This window comes from Oryx dammah, unplaced genomic scaffold, assembly GCF_014754425.2.
Source record: "Oryx dammah isolate SB20612 unplaced genomic scaffold, SCBI_Odam_1.1 HiC_scaffold_26, whole genome shotgun sequence".
Classification (NCBI taxonomy): Eukaryota; Metazoa; Chordata; class Mammalia; order Artiodactyla; family Bovidae; genus Oryx; species Oryx dammah.
In genome coordinates, this window is record NW_024070210.1 from 51776948 (window position 1) to 51790472 (window position 13525).

The 13525-nt window shown below is 40.6% G+C and overlaps 1 protein-coding gene across 1 annotated transcript in view; it reads left to right on the forward strand.

The window, feature by feature from the left end:
- The first annotated feature begins 211 nt into the window (after nt 1-211).
- FAM81A (family with sequence similarity 81 member A) overlaps nt 212-13525 on the forward strand; it is a 60208-nt gene continuing 46894 nt past the window's right edge. The window contains exons 1-2 of the mRNA XM_040226638.1: nt 212-311; nt 1381-1654. Coding sequence (XP_040082572.1) covers nt 292-311; nt 1381-1654 — 294 coding nt within the window. The 5' untranslated portion in view covers nt 212-291. The remainder of the gene's footprint in view (nt 312-1380; nt 1655-13525) is intronic.

A 13525-nucleotide genomic window follows, 5' to 3' on the forward strand; every position in this document is an offset into this window, starting at 1 on the left:
CTCCTCTGTCCATGGAATTCTCCAGGCAAGAATACCTCCAGGCAGGTGGGTTGCCACTCCCTTCTCCAGGGAATCTTCCCTACCCAAGAATTGAACCTGGGTCTCCAGCATTGCAGGCAGATTCTTTATTGTCTGAGCCACCAGGGATATCCCCAAGGTCATTTATGTTCTAGATATAAACTGTTAAATAATTTAATGCTTATTTTTTCAACAGATGTGAATTATTAAAAAGAAAATGGCCCAACGGAGCACTGTATTTCCTTCTCTTGTCACCGAGGAAAGGTATAATATATGGAAAATATGCATCTAAGGTATACTTTTTCTTTCCACCAATTCCATGAGGGCTGCTAGTGGGCATGAAGGCTTGCAGCTTCTTTTATATCCAAGAATGACTTTTCTTAAGGGCAAGAGTAGTACTGTTGTGTCCCCTCTCCAGCTTCTGACTTGTAGGACACTATGGACCATTCAGTGATTGTGACTGGTGGAGATTTCACAGTAGCCCTGCATTAGGGTTGTACTTCTGATTAACAATAAAATGTACCTCTGGAGGCTTATGGGCTGATATCCCCACTAAAACTTTTAAATGAGAAGTTGCAAATTGGGTGTCCATAGGCCAAAACTGGCTCATAGAAGTAATACATTGTTTGGCCTGGATCATCTTAAATACTTTTTAAATGAGTTGTTAACATTTTAAAAATCAGGTGGGGACTTCCCTGGTGGTCCAGTGGTTAAGACTCCGTGCTTCTGATGCTAGGGGCATGGGTTCGATCCCTGGTCGGGGAACTAAGATCCCACATGCCTTGTGGCATGGCCAAAATTACATAAATAAAAATCAGGTGACTTCACATACAAGCCTAAAATTCTTGGTTCTTTGTGAAATATCAGATGATCTGGAAAAAAGAATCTGCATTCCCAAATGGTTTTGCATAGGTGGAACAGAATTGCGGCTCCCTTAGGTGAGGAATGCCCCTTTCAGTTTCCCAAAGTCCCTGACATGCCCTAGTGTATCCTGTGTGGTATGCTTCACTCATTTATATCCACAGCCTGACCGTTGGAGGCATTTGAGTTTGTAGCCCTTGCTTTATGGGACGGGGAAAGGAAAGCAGGTCCAGTGATTTTGTTAATAAGCTTTGATCCTGCAGCCTCTTGCGTTGGGAGGGCATGGAGCCTCTACCAGCACACTTGACTCTCTGTGGACCATTGATTAAAGATGCTGCCTGTCTCACAAAGAAAACTCTTTGGGGCAGAAACTCTGCTTCAAATCTTCATTTAGCTTGTAAGGATAGATAATTTGCCTTTCCTGGGAAGTCTTGAATCTGGCTTTAAAAATGATTTTTTCCCCAACTGACAACCCTAGTAATGTGGGGCTCCCTTCTGTAGGCGAGTTCGAACGATGCCCCGACACAGCCAGTCCCTGACCATGGCACCCTACTCATCCGTAAGCCTAGTGGAGCAACTGGAAGACAGGATCCTCTGCCACGAGAAAACCACGGCTGCCCTTGTGGAGCACGCCTTCCGGATCAAAGACGACATCGTCAGCAGCTTGCAGAAAATGCAGAACAAAGGGGGAGGCGACCGCTTGGCCAGGCTTTTCTTGGAGGAGCACATCAGAAACATCACTGCCATAGTGAAGCAACTGAATCGGGATATCGAGGTATGACACGTGGAAGTGTGGTGCGTTCCCACAGACAGATCTGCCCCACACCTGATGACCCCTCACAGGCATTTCTGCCATCTTACCACAGCCGTCTGTCTTGTCCAGTCTTAATGATTGCCAGGGAAACAGCTTGAACAAATATATTAAGTATATTCCAGTATCTGGTAGCAGTTACCGTCAGTGTTATTTGGGTTTAATCTCTGTGTACCTTGCTGATTACTAAATCACTTTGTTTTGTTTGGCTCTCAATGGAAAGAGAGGAGAACTCGTCAGATAGTTTCCTGTGTAAAACCCTTTCTGTCATTGAAGACAGCTATTAAATCAATTACTAGGTCAGCCTTTGCTGCTTCAGATGAAATGTTTCTAGGTCATAATGATTATATATAATACAGTTGATTACTCAGACAATCTGGGGATTTGAATTGCTTCTCAGGCTCGCTTTTATTGCTCTATTTTTCTCTGAAATGAGCCCAGGAAAAGGCCAATATTGTCTATTTTTAGAGTTTGTAAATTTACTGCTGTTTATTGAGCAATCACAGGGACCACAGAATTTAATTCAGAAAGCTTAAGATCATTTAGGGCCTGGGCTAACATCACTGAACAATGTCAGTATCTTACACATATAGTTTGAAAATATACGAATAAAAGGTATGTGGCTAGATTAAGGAAAACCTTTGTCTTATGTCATGGAGATTGTATTTTAATTATGCTTCCTGAAATCAAGACTTTTTTTTTCAGTTTCAGATTTGTATTTATTTATTTTTAGAGCTTTACTGAAGTACAAATTAAAAGCCACAGAAGGCTACCCATTGTAAGTGTACAATTCAATGGTTTGTAGTAAATTAATAGAATTAATGTTGTGCAACCATCAACACAGTTCAGTTATAGAACATTTCAATCACCCCCCAAATTTCTATCAGCCTGTGTGCAGGTAATCCTTCCTTCTACCCCAGACCCAGGCAGCCACTAGTGTGCTTTCTGTCTCTATAGATAATTTGTCTTTTCTGGACATTTCATATGAACAGAATCTTACAATATGAAGTCTTTTGCATCCAGCTTCTTTCACTTAGCATAATCTTTTTGAGGTATAACCATGTTCTAGCACGTATCAGTATTTCATTTCTCTTTTATGTCTGAGTAGTATCCTATTGGACTTCCCTGGTGGCTCAGTGGTAAAGAGTTTGCCTGCAATGCGGGAGACCTGGGTTCGATCTCTGGGTTCGATCCCGGGGTCAGGGAGATCCCCTGGAGAAGGAAATGGCAACCCGCTCCACTATTCCTGCCTGCGAAATCCCATGGACAGAGGAGCCTGGCAGGCTACAGTCTTGGGGTTGCAAGAGTTGGAAATGACTTAGTGACTGCTGCTGCTGCTAAGTCACTTCAGTCGTGTCCGACTCTGTGTGACCCCATAGACGGCAGCCCACCAGGCTCCCCCAAGCATACCTAATAGTATCCTAGTATATGGCTCTACAGCTTTCTGTTTTTCCACTTATCAGCTGATCGACATTTGGATTGTTTCCAGTTTTTAGCTGTTGTGACTAAAGGTATTGTGAACATGTGAACATGTCTTTGTATGGAGATATATTTTAATTTTTCTTGGGTAGATGACTAGGTGTGGAATTGCTGGGTCTTGCAGTAAGCTTATGTTTAAGTTTTTTTTTTAATTTTTATTTTATTTAAATTTTTATTTTTACTTTATTTTACTTTACAATACTATATTGGTTTTGCCATACATTGACATGAATCCGCCACGGGTATACATGAGTTCCCAATCATGAACCCCACTCCCACCTCCCACCCCATATCATCTCTCTGAATCATCCTCGTGCACCAGCCCCAAGCATCCTGTATCCTGTATTGAACATAGACTGGCGATTCGTTTCTTACATGATAGTATACATGTTTCAATGCCATTCTCCCAAATCATCACACTCTCTCCCTTTTCCAAAGTGGCTATGCCATTTTACAATCCCACCGGGAATGTGTGAGGATTCCAGTTTCCCTGCTTCATCCCCAGCACTTGCTCTCATCTTTCTTTTTGATTATAGTCATTATAGTGGCCGTGTGATGGTATTTCATTGTGCTATTAATTTGCATTTCCCTAATAGCTAATGATGTTTTCATGTCCTTATTAGTCATTTGTGTGTCTTCTTTGGTGAACTGTCCACCCAAGTCTTCTGCCCATTTTTTAAAATTATTTTTTATTGCGGTAAGATATTTATCGTTTTAACCATTTTAAAGAGTGCAGTTCATTCACATTAATTCCATTCACAATGTTACATGCAAACCATCACCTCTGTCGATTTTCAAAACTTTTTGATTATCCCAAACAGAAACTCTGTTCCCAGTAAACAATAACTCTCCATTGCACTTTCACCTCAGCCCTGGGTAACTTCTATTCTGCTTTCTGTCCCTATTCTAGGTATATCACATAAGTGCAGTCATACAGTATTTGTCCTTTAGTGTCTCTGTCATTTCACTTATCATAATGATTTCCAGATTTATCCATGTTGTAACATGTGTCAGAACCCATTTTTAAATTAGGTTATTTGTTTTATTATTGAATTGTAAGATTTCTTTGTATATTACAGATACAGGTCCCATATCAGATAGGAGATTTGCAAAATATTTTCTCCCATTCTGTGGCTTCTATTTTCATTCTGCCAGTGGTGTCTTTTTGAAGCACAAATTTTAATGAAGTCCAACTTACAAGTTTTTTTAAAAAATAGTTTATATTTTTGGTGGTATGTCTTGAGAACTGTTTGCTTAACCCAAGGTCAAGGCTTTTGTGCTCTTTTTTCTTCAAAAATTGATTTTAGTTTTTACCTTCAGGTCTGTGAGTTACTTTGAGTTAATTTTCATGTATGAAGTGGGGTTAGAGATCTAAGTTAATTTTTTTTTTCGTATGAATATCCAAGAAAAATCGGTCATTTTCCCGTTTGCCCCTTTGTCAAAAGTGAATGGATCTTAAAATTTAAGGGTTAATTTCTGAATGCCATTGAATGTATGGCTTTCCTATGCCAATACCACATTGCCTTAATTTTTAGCTTAAGAGTACATTTTGAAATCATACGGTGTAAGCCCTCCAACTTTGCTCTTGTCAAAATTGTCTCAGCTATTCTAGGTCCTTTGTATTTCCTTATAAATTTTAGGATTAGCTCTATTAAAAACTCTGCCGAGATTTTGGCAGAGATTGCTTTGAATGTATAGATCGGTTTGGGGAGAATTTCTGTCTTAATATTGAGCCTTCAGTGTTTCAAAGCATCAGCTCTTAGTTTTATTTTTTTTATATTTGCTTTTTTGTTTTCTGTTTCATTGCTTTCAACTCTAGGTTGTTTCATTTTTCTCTGCTTATTTTAGGTTAGTTTGCTTTTCTAGTTTCTTCAGGTAGAAGCTTAGGGAATTGGTTTGAGATCTTTCTTCCTTTCTGATAATGGTGTTTAAAGCCATAATGTGGTCTCTGAGCACTGCTTTGGCTGCTTCCATGAGTTTTGATATGTTGTGGTTTTGTTTTCATTCGGTTTAAAGTATCCTAAAATCTACCTTGTGATTTCTTTTTTTGATACATGTGTTACTTAGAAGTATGTTATTTAATTTCTGAATGTTTGGGGTTTCCCTATATTTAGTGAATATTTTGTGGATTTCTAATTTAATGTGGGCAGAGAACAACTTTGTATATCTTTAATCTCTTTAAATTTATTTAGACTTTTTTTTAGAGGTTTTTTGATGTGCATCTTTTTTTTTTTTTTGAAGTCTTTATTAATTTGTTACAATATTGCTTCTGTTTTATGTTTTGGGTTTTTTGGCTGCAAGGCATGTGAGATCTTAGCTCCCTGCCTAGGGATCAAATCTGCACCCCCTGCATTGAAAGGTGAAGTCTTAACCGCTGGACCACCAGGGAAGTCCTGAGACTTTTTTTCAGCTATTGAAATGTCCAGTTTTTATTGTTGAATTGCCTATTGCTCCTTTCGGTTCTGTCAGTTTTGCTTCATGTATTTCAGGGCTTTGTTGTTATATGTGTAGACATTTGTAATGTGTGTATTTTCCTGATACAGTGATTCTCCTGTCATTATAAGACGTCTCTCTTTACCTCTAGTAATATTTCTTGTCTTCAAGTCTCTTTTGTCTGATATTAATATAGCTATTCCAGCTCTTTATGACTACTGTGTGCATAGTTGACTTCCTTTTTTGAGAAGTCTCACTCAGCTTATACCCAAGGGAGAACCTAGAGTATCACATGATTAACAATTTTCACTGTCTTTGGAGATTACAGCACACCTTTACTGAGGACAGAGATTTACTCAGAGTTGTATCCTATTGGAGTACATTGGTCTTCAGCGTTCTAAAATTTCTGGTCTATGCTTGTTTTGATGTTTAAAGAAAAGGACCATGGTTTTTTTTTTTTTTTAATAAGGGGATAGAGTTGATCTTTGTTGCTTTGGTGACTGATGGCATCCATTTGAATTTCTTTGAATCATAGCATTTTATTTTCCCTTTGGAATTTACCTTTATTCCATTGGATACAGGCTTAGATGGCTGTTAATCAGAGTGCCTTATCACATTTTTAGATAATGAGGATTGGAGTCCATAACACAAACCAGAGCATTGAGACTCTCACTTCCTGGAGTCTAAAACCTGAGTAGAGTGTTCCAAGGACATGAGTATCTTTCCAACAGCTGTACCTATAGGATGCTAGGTAGTGGTCCTACTGCCTGGACCCTAGGAATTGCCTTTTGTGTCTTTTTCTCAGTCTGGATCCCCAGCTGCCCTGTTGATTGTATGCACTTCTCCCCTATAGCCTTCCAATAAATTCCAGATTTTTCACCTAAGCCACAATCAGGTTCAGTTGCTGGCAGCCAAAGAACTCTAATGGTATCCAAGAGGCATAGAACATGTAAGAGACTGCTGGAGATAATTTACTTGTTTTCGGAAAGTGGTGTCTATATTTAGAATGATCTTTCCAGTATTATATTTGAGTGCTAAAGCAGTTTTATCCCAGAGACTGAATAATTTGGCAGCCCCAAGTTGGCACCTTCTCAAGATTGAAGAACCTCAACTTAAATAGTTCCATTTTGAAGAGCGAGATGTATTAGGAGGCTGATAGCCCTGCTGTACTCCATTCTATAAAGGGTGATGGATAAAATCAAAGTGATTGGGGAGAAACAATGAGGCTCAGATCCCTGATCCTTCTACCAGTGGTGAGAAATGTGTCTCAAAAAATTGCAAACCCTCATGTTTCATATTAGAAGATGGTGTGACCTCCCCATTCTTCCCACACCCAGCATTTTGCTGTGGGTACTCTGCTTGGTTCTCTTTGCTTATGTGGGTGGTGGACAGACCAGAGACTGGAAACCATCCATTCTGCAGTACTATCTTCAGGTAAAAGCAGAGAGTGTAACTCTACCATTAGAATTTTTTCTGTCTGCAAACGAGGTGATAGTACTTAAGCTGCAGCTATGGGATATCTGGGGGATAACTTCCCCTTTGGTAGCCACTGTGTACTAATCCAACAATCAGAACCATTTCAATACGTAATTTCCAACCTCAGCTGAGCCCCCAGTGCTGTTTAGTAGCTCCTTCATTCTAGGAAGCCTTCACCACCAGTTCCCTCCCTGGCCTCAATTCTTTTTCCCTTAATTTATCCTGGGCACCCAGCACTTGGCACTGTTAACCACAGCATCTACTGAATAAGTCTGGCATTGTTTCTTTGTACGTCTGTATCCCTTGATAAAGTGGGAGCCCTTCAAAAAGAAAGGAACTTTGTCTTTCTCATCTTTACATTGCCCAGCACAATGTTTGGAACAAAATACCCCGAATGCTTTTTAAGTGAATAAATGCCTAGTTCAGATGGAAGCCCATTGTAGATCTGGTAGCAAAAAGAACTAGAAGAGTCCCTGAGATCCTTTGTGCAAACTGTGTCCTTTTCAAATGATGCATCCAAGGCCCTGGGAAGTGAAGAGACTTCTCTGAGATCTCTGTTGTTGTTGTTCAGTTGCTAAGTCATGTCTGACTCTTGTGACCCCGTGGACTGCAGCACGCCAGGCCTCCCTGTCCCTCACCATCTCTCAGAGTTTGCCCAAGTACATGTCCATTGAATTGATGATGCCATCCAACCATCACACCCTCTGTCACCCCTTCTCCTCCTGCCCTCAGTCTTTCCCAGCATCAGGGTCTTTTCCAATCAGTCGGCCAAAGTATTGGAGCTTCAGCATCAGTCCTTCCATTAAGTGTTCAGCATTGATTTCCTTTAAGACTGACTGGTTTGATCTCCCGGTTGTCCAAGGGACTCTCAAGAGTTTGAAAGCATCAATCCTTTAGCACTCTGCCTTCTTTATGATCCAGCTCTCATATCTGTACATGACTACTGGAAAGACCACAGCCTTTACTATATGGACCTTTGTTGGCAAAGTGATGCCTTTGCTTTTTAATACACTGTTTAGGTTTGTCATAGCTTTCCTGCCAAGAAGCAGTCATCTAATTTCATGGCTGCAATCACAATCCACAGTGATTTAAGAGCCCAGGAAGAGGAAATCTGTCACTGCTTCCACCTTTTCCCCTTTTATTTGCCATAAAGTGATGGGACTGGATGTTGAAGCTGAAACTGTAATACTTTTGCCATCTGATGTGAAGAGATGACTTATTTGAGAAGACCCTAAGGCTGGGTCTCTGGAGAAGATTCTTGAGAGTCCCTTGGACTGCAAGGAGATCCAACCAGTCCGTTCTGAAGGAGATCAGCCCTGGGATTTCTTTGGAAGGACTGATGCTAAAGCTGAAACTCCAGTACTTTGGCCACCTCATGCGAAGAGTTGACTCATTGGAAAAGACTCTGATGCTGGGAGGGATTGGGGGCAGGAGGAGAAGGGGACAACAGAGGATGAGATGGCTGGATGGCATCACGGACTCAATGGATGTGAGTCTGAGTGAACTCTGGGAGTTGGTGATGGACAGGGAGGCCTGGCGTGCTGTGATTCATGGGGTCACAAAGAGTCGGACATGACTGAGTGACTGAACTGAACTGAACTGATGGGACCGGATGCCATGATCTTATTTTTTTTAATACTGAGTTTTAAGCCGGCTTTCTCATTCTCCTCTTTCACCTTCATCAAGAGGTTCTTTAGTTCCTCTTCGCTTTTTGCTATTAAAGTGGTATCATCTGCATATCTGAGGTTGTTGATGTTTTTCCCGGAAATCTTGATTCCAGCTTGTAAGTCATCCAGCCTGGCATTTCTCATGATGTGCTCTGTGTATAAGTTAAGTAAACAGGGTGACAATAAACAGCCTTGTTGTGCTGCTTTCTCAGTTTGAACCAGTCAGTTGTCCCATATAAGGTTCTGTGTTGCTTCTTGACCCACACACAGGTTTCTCAGAAGACAGGTAATATGGTCTGGTATTCCCATCTCTCCAAGAGTTTTCCACATTTTGTTATGATCCACACTGTCAAAGGTCTTAGTGTAGTCAATGAGACAGAGGTAGGTGTTTTTCTGGAATTTGCTTGCTTTCTCTATGATCCAGCAGATGTTGGCAATTTGGTCTCTGGTTCCTCTGCCTTTCTTTCTCTTAGCTCTCAGGGTCTAAACCCAGACTGTTAAACTCTGAAGATGGGCTCCTTTCACTTTTCTACTTTGCCTCTTGAAAGCTCCTCTAAAACTCTGATCTTAGGTAACTAACTCTCAAATGTGACAGGCAGTGCTATTCAGTCATTCTTTGCTTTCTGAGTATTTCTACCCTTGGCTCCCCTCCCACCCCCAGGAAGAATTTCTTCATAAAACTAAGTAATTAAAGATGAAGTTCTCACTGAGTTATACCCTACCCTCTCTTTCCTTTGGTGTGAGTTCATTGAACTGCCTAGATAATGTGAGTTAATAGCAAGCATACCTAGAAATCCAAAATCATCAATCATTTAGCTTTTGCTAATTATTTTTCTTTAGGATATGTTTTTAACATGATTTTTCTTTAATGTGTATTTAAGATGATTTTAAAAATAATTTACAGTGGGGGTTTATAGTAATTTCAGTTCTTCTGTTTTTTCCGTCTGAAACACATTTTAAGTAATGATTATTCTTTCCTTAACCAGACAGCACTCTTCCACTTACATATATTTTTGGAGTGTGTAGTTTGCAAATGAATAGATGATTTCCATTTTAGAGAGGGAAGTCTGAAGAAAATCTATTTCTGGAAAAAAATTTTACTTTGCATATATGAGCACTTACTTTTTTATAACTAGTTATAACTGTATATCAGTATGAAGTAACAGAAGATAGTTTGGAAATTTAATAGACTTTTATATGAAACACTAATTACATAGTTTTTTTTTATATATTGTGAGCCTAAGCATGTTTACCCAAACATAACTAAAATTAAGATGCTTAATGAGACATCAGAATTGCCACATTGTAGCCAAACTCTGTTAAAATGAAACCATAGTGTAGATTAAAATTTTTAAAGTACTAAAAGTAAGTCTTTATTTATAAACAACATAAAATTGTAAGAATGGATGTTATGAATAGGTGATATGTACATTTAAAGCAAAGAGATGTGAAGATACTCAAATTGTATTTAAATGATATGAAAGGTGTATTTTTTGTCTGTAGATTCTTAATGAATTTATTCTGTAAATTGCCTTTTTAAAAAATATTCTTTTGGCTTCCCTGGGTCTTTGTTGCTGTGTGTGGGTTTTCTCTAGTTGTGGCAAACAGGGCTACAAGATCTCTAGTTGTGTTGCACAGGCTTCTCACTGTGGTTGCTTCTCTTGTTGACAGAGCACGGGCTTGCATGGACCCAGAAGTTGTGGCGCATGGGCTTAGTTGCCCCCCAGCATGTGGGGATCTTCCTGGGCCAAAGATTGAACCCATGTCCCCCGTGGCGCAATGTTAAAGAATCTGCCTGCTAAGCAGGAGACACAGGTTTGATCCCTGGGTCAGGAAGATCCCCTGGAGGAGGGTTTGGCAACCCACTCCAGTGTTCTTGCCTGGGAAATCCTGTGGACAGAAGAGCCTGGTGGGCTACAATCCGTGGGGTCACAAAAGAGTCGGACGTGACTTAGTGACTAACCACAGCCACCACCGTATTGGAAGGCAGATTCTTAGCCACTGGACTACCAGGGAAGTCCTTGCCTGGTTTTTAGGTTATTTTCATCACTGGTTCACACTGGTTTTCCAGTTCACTCAGTAAAATTTACTGGGTATTTGTTTTGTAAAAATATATCCCCACAGAGTGATTTTGTAGTAGGAAACTAAAGCTGAAACCATTCTCAACATGTACAGCTCACTTCAGGCTCCTGATGGAGCTAGTTGAATTGAGTATGTTAATACTACATCCTGGGACTTCCCTGGTGGACACTGGGTAAAACTCTGTGCTCCCAATGCAAGAGGCCCTGGTCAGGAAATTAGATCCCCCGTGTCACAACTAAAGATCCTACATGCTGCCATGCAGATCTGAGATTCTGTGTGTTGCAACCAAGACCCAGCACAACCCAATAAATAAATAAATATTCAGAAAATACTCTGTCTTGGTAAGTTTGGCTCAATAAGTCATTGTGATTATCATGTGGCTCTGTACACAGTTATATACAAGAAGAAAAGTAAAATATATTGTTAAACCACTGGCCTATGTGATCCTCAAGAACTAGAAATGAATCTTAATTTATTTTTAGCACCTCTACAGTGTCTAGCACATCGTAGGAGCTCAAGAAATCTTTTGTAATCAAAGGCTCTGGGGTCCTTGGTTCTTTGAAAACCCTATAGTTATTGCCCATTTTCTTTCAGCAGATACAAAGATCAAAACAGATGATTCCTGTGGGCTAGTATCTAGTAGGTGCCTGATAAATATTGACTAAAAGGATCTATTGTTTTAATACATCCTGACTCATTGTCTCCTTGGCAGTTTGCATTGCTATGTGGAGTATGTTATCAATTATGTATTCCTTAGAAACTTCCCACAAATTATCATCATCATAAATTCAGAAGAGGTAGTCAACTATGAATTATGCATGTCTGGATTATCTATACTGTTTTTGATTTAAGCTCATATCAGTCCCTGGGAGCCAAATCCTGGTAAGCAGTCCATGGCCCTTTTTTTGGGAGGGGAGGGGAGGGGAGGTGAGGTTTCCCTTTCCTGCCAATTTGATGGCCTAGGGAAGTATTTGGGACCCCTGTGTCCCCTCAGGCCTTTCATCATGTCTTTGGCCTTTGGGGAGCCAAGCAGTGGGGTCTGCTACCCAGCTGGTTGGAATCTGAAGACCTTCTCCTGGTTTCCATGTGCTCAGGTTTCATAATGTCCTGCTGGCTTGGAGTGTTTCCTTTGACTGAGTTGGGAAATGGGAAAATGTATCAAACCCTCATTTAATTCACTAGATGATACATAATTTTCTGTCTTAATAATTTGCAAATGGGCTGTTGAAGAGTTTGCTAAAGTCAAGTGATGAGTGCATAGGGGCCCTTATTAGCATGTCACAGCAGAGGTGTGGACAAATAATGTTAACGTATAGTTGGATGAACAGACAGGAACCTGGTTCGTTGTGAATCTAGGGCACCGTCAGTGAGGAGAGAACCTTGGCCATTGGACCTCATATAGTTACCTAAAAAGGGAATTTCAGCGGGTAGCTCCGTTGTCTTGTCCCATTGGAACAGACATATTAGTAGAATAACATTGATGATTGTCATGTGTATTAGTCTGTGACCTCCAAAGAAATAGAACCAATAGCATATATTTACGATAAGGTATTGACCACATGATTATGGAGACTGAGAAGTTCCACCAATCTGCCATCTGTAAACTGGAGTACAGGAAGGACAGTGGTGTAATTCCAAGGCTTGGGAGCCAGAGAGACAATAGTGTGGATTCACTTCAGTCCAGGTCTGAAGACCTGACAGTCAGGAGTGCTGAGGGCAGGCCAGTATCCCAGCTCAGTTAGGCAGAAAGCAAATTCCACATTCCTTCTCCTTTTTTTTTTTTTTTTTGTATTATGACACTCAGTAGATCGGCTAATGTCTCCCCAAGTTGGGAAAGACCTTCTGTTTTATTGACTTCACCAATCCAAATCCTAATCTCTTCTGGAAACACCCTCACAGACACACCCAGAAATGTTTATCCAGTTGTCTGGGCATCCCATGGCCTAGTTAAGCTGACATAATTAACTATCACATTATCCAAATTCTTTTTTTTTTTTTTTTTAACTCTACCCACTAGACTTGGCTTGTTATGTGGCTTGACTCTAGGGGGAAAGAAAGTGAATGGAGTTTGAATATTTGTTTAGTTCTGAATATTTGATAAAGATTTTCCATGTAAATTAACAAATTGGTGTTTTGGTGTCTGCCCTGTCTGTAATACATTTTAGCTTGTCTGTCTCCATCTTTGAGGACCTGATCAGCTCCAGGCACCAGCTAGATAGAGTCTTTGAGCCTTCAGTGTAGACGATCAAATCCTGGAACACAGAGGTAAAATAATAAATTACTCAGCCATCTACTGGGAGCCAGTCCTTATATGAGGGCTAAAGCTAGGGCTAAAGCTGTGACTCAGGCATATAAGACCCCTGCTTTTAGGCCTGCTGCATGTTCTAGTGGGATTTATAGGTGTAAACCCTAAGTGGCCAGGGTAATTTCAGCCTAAGTCTAGGGCTCTGAAAAGGTAATTTGATGGAGAGTGATTGTGGGGCTGTTTTAGGTGGGGGTATAAGGTGACATGTAAACTGAGACTGGAGTGACAGAAGGGCCAGCCAAGCCAAGGTGGTGGGGTCGGGGGAGGAGACACACACAGAAGAGAACATTCAGAAGAGGAGGCACTCCAGGTTCCAAGGCATAAGGTGTACGAAGCTTGGCATGTTAGAGGAGCAGAAAGAGGGCCAGTGGGACTGGAGTGTCAGGGGTGGGG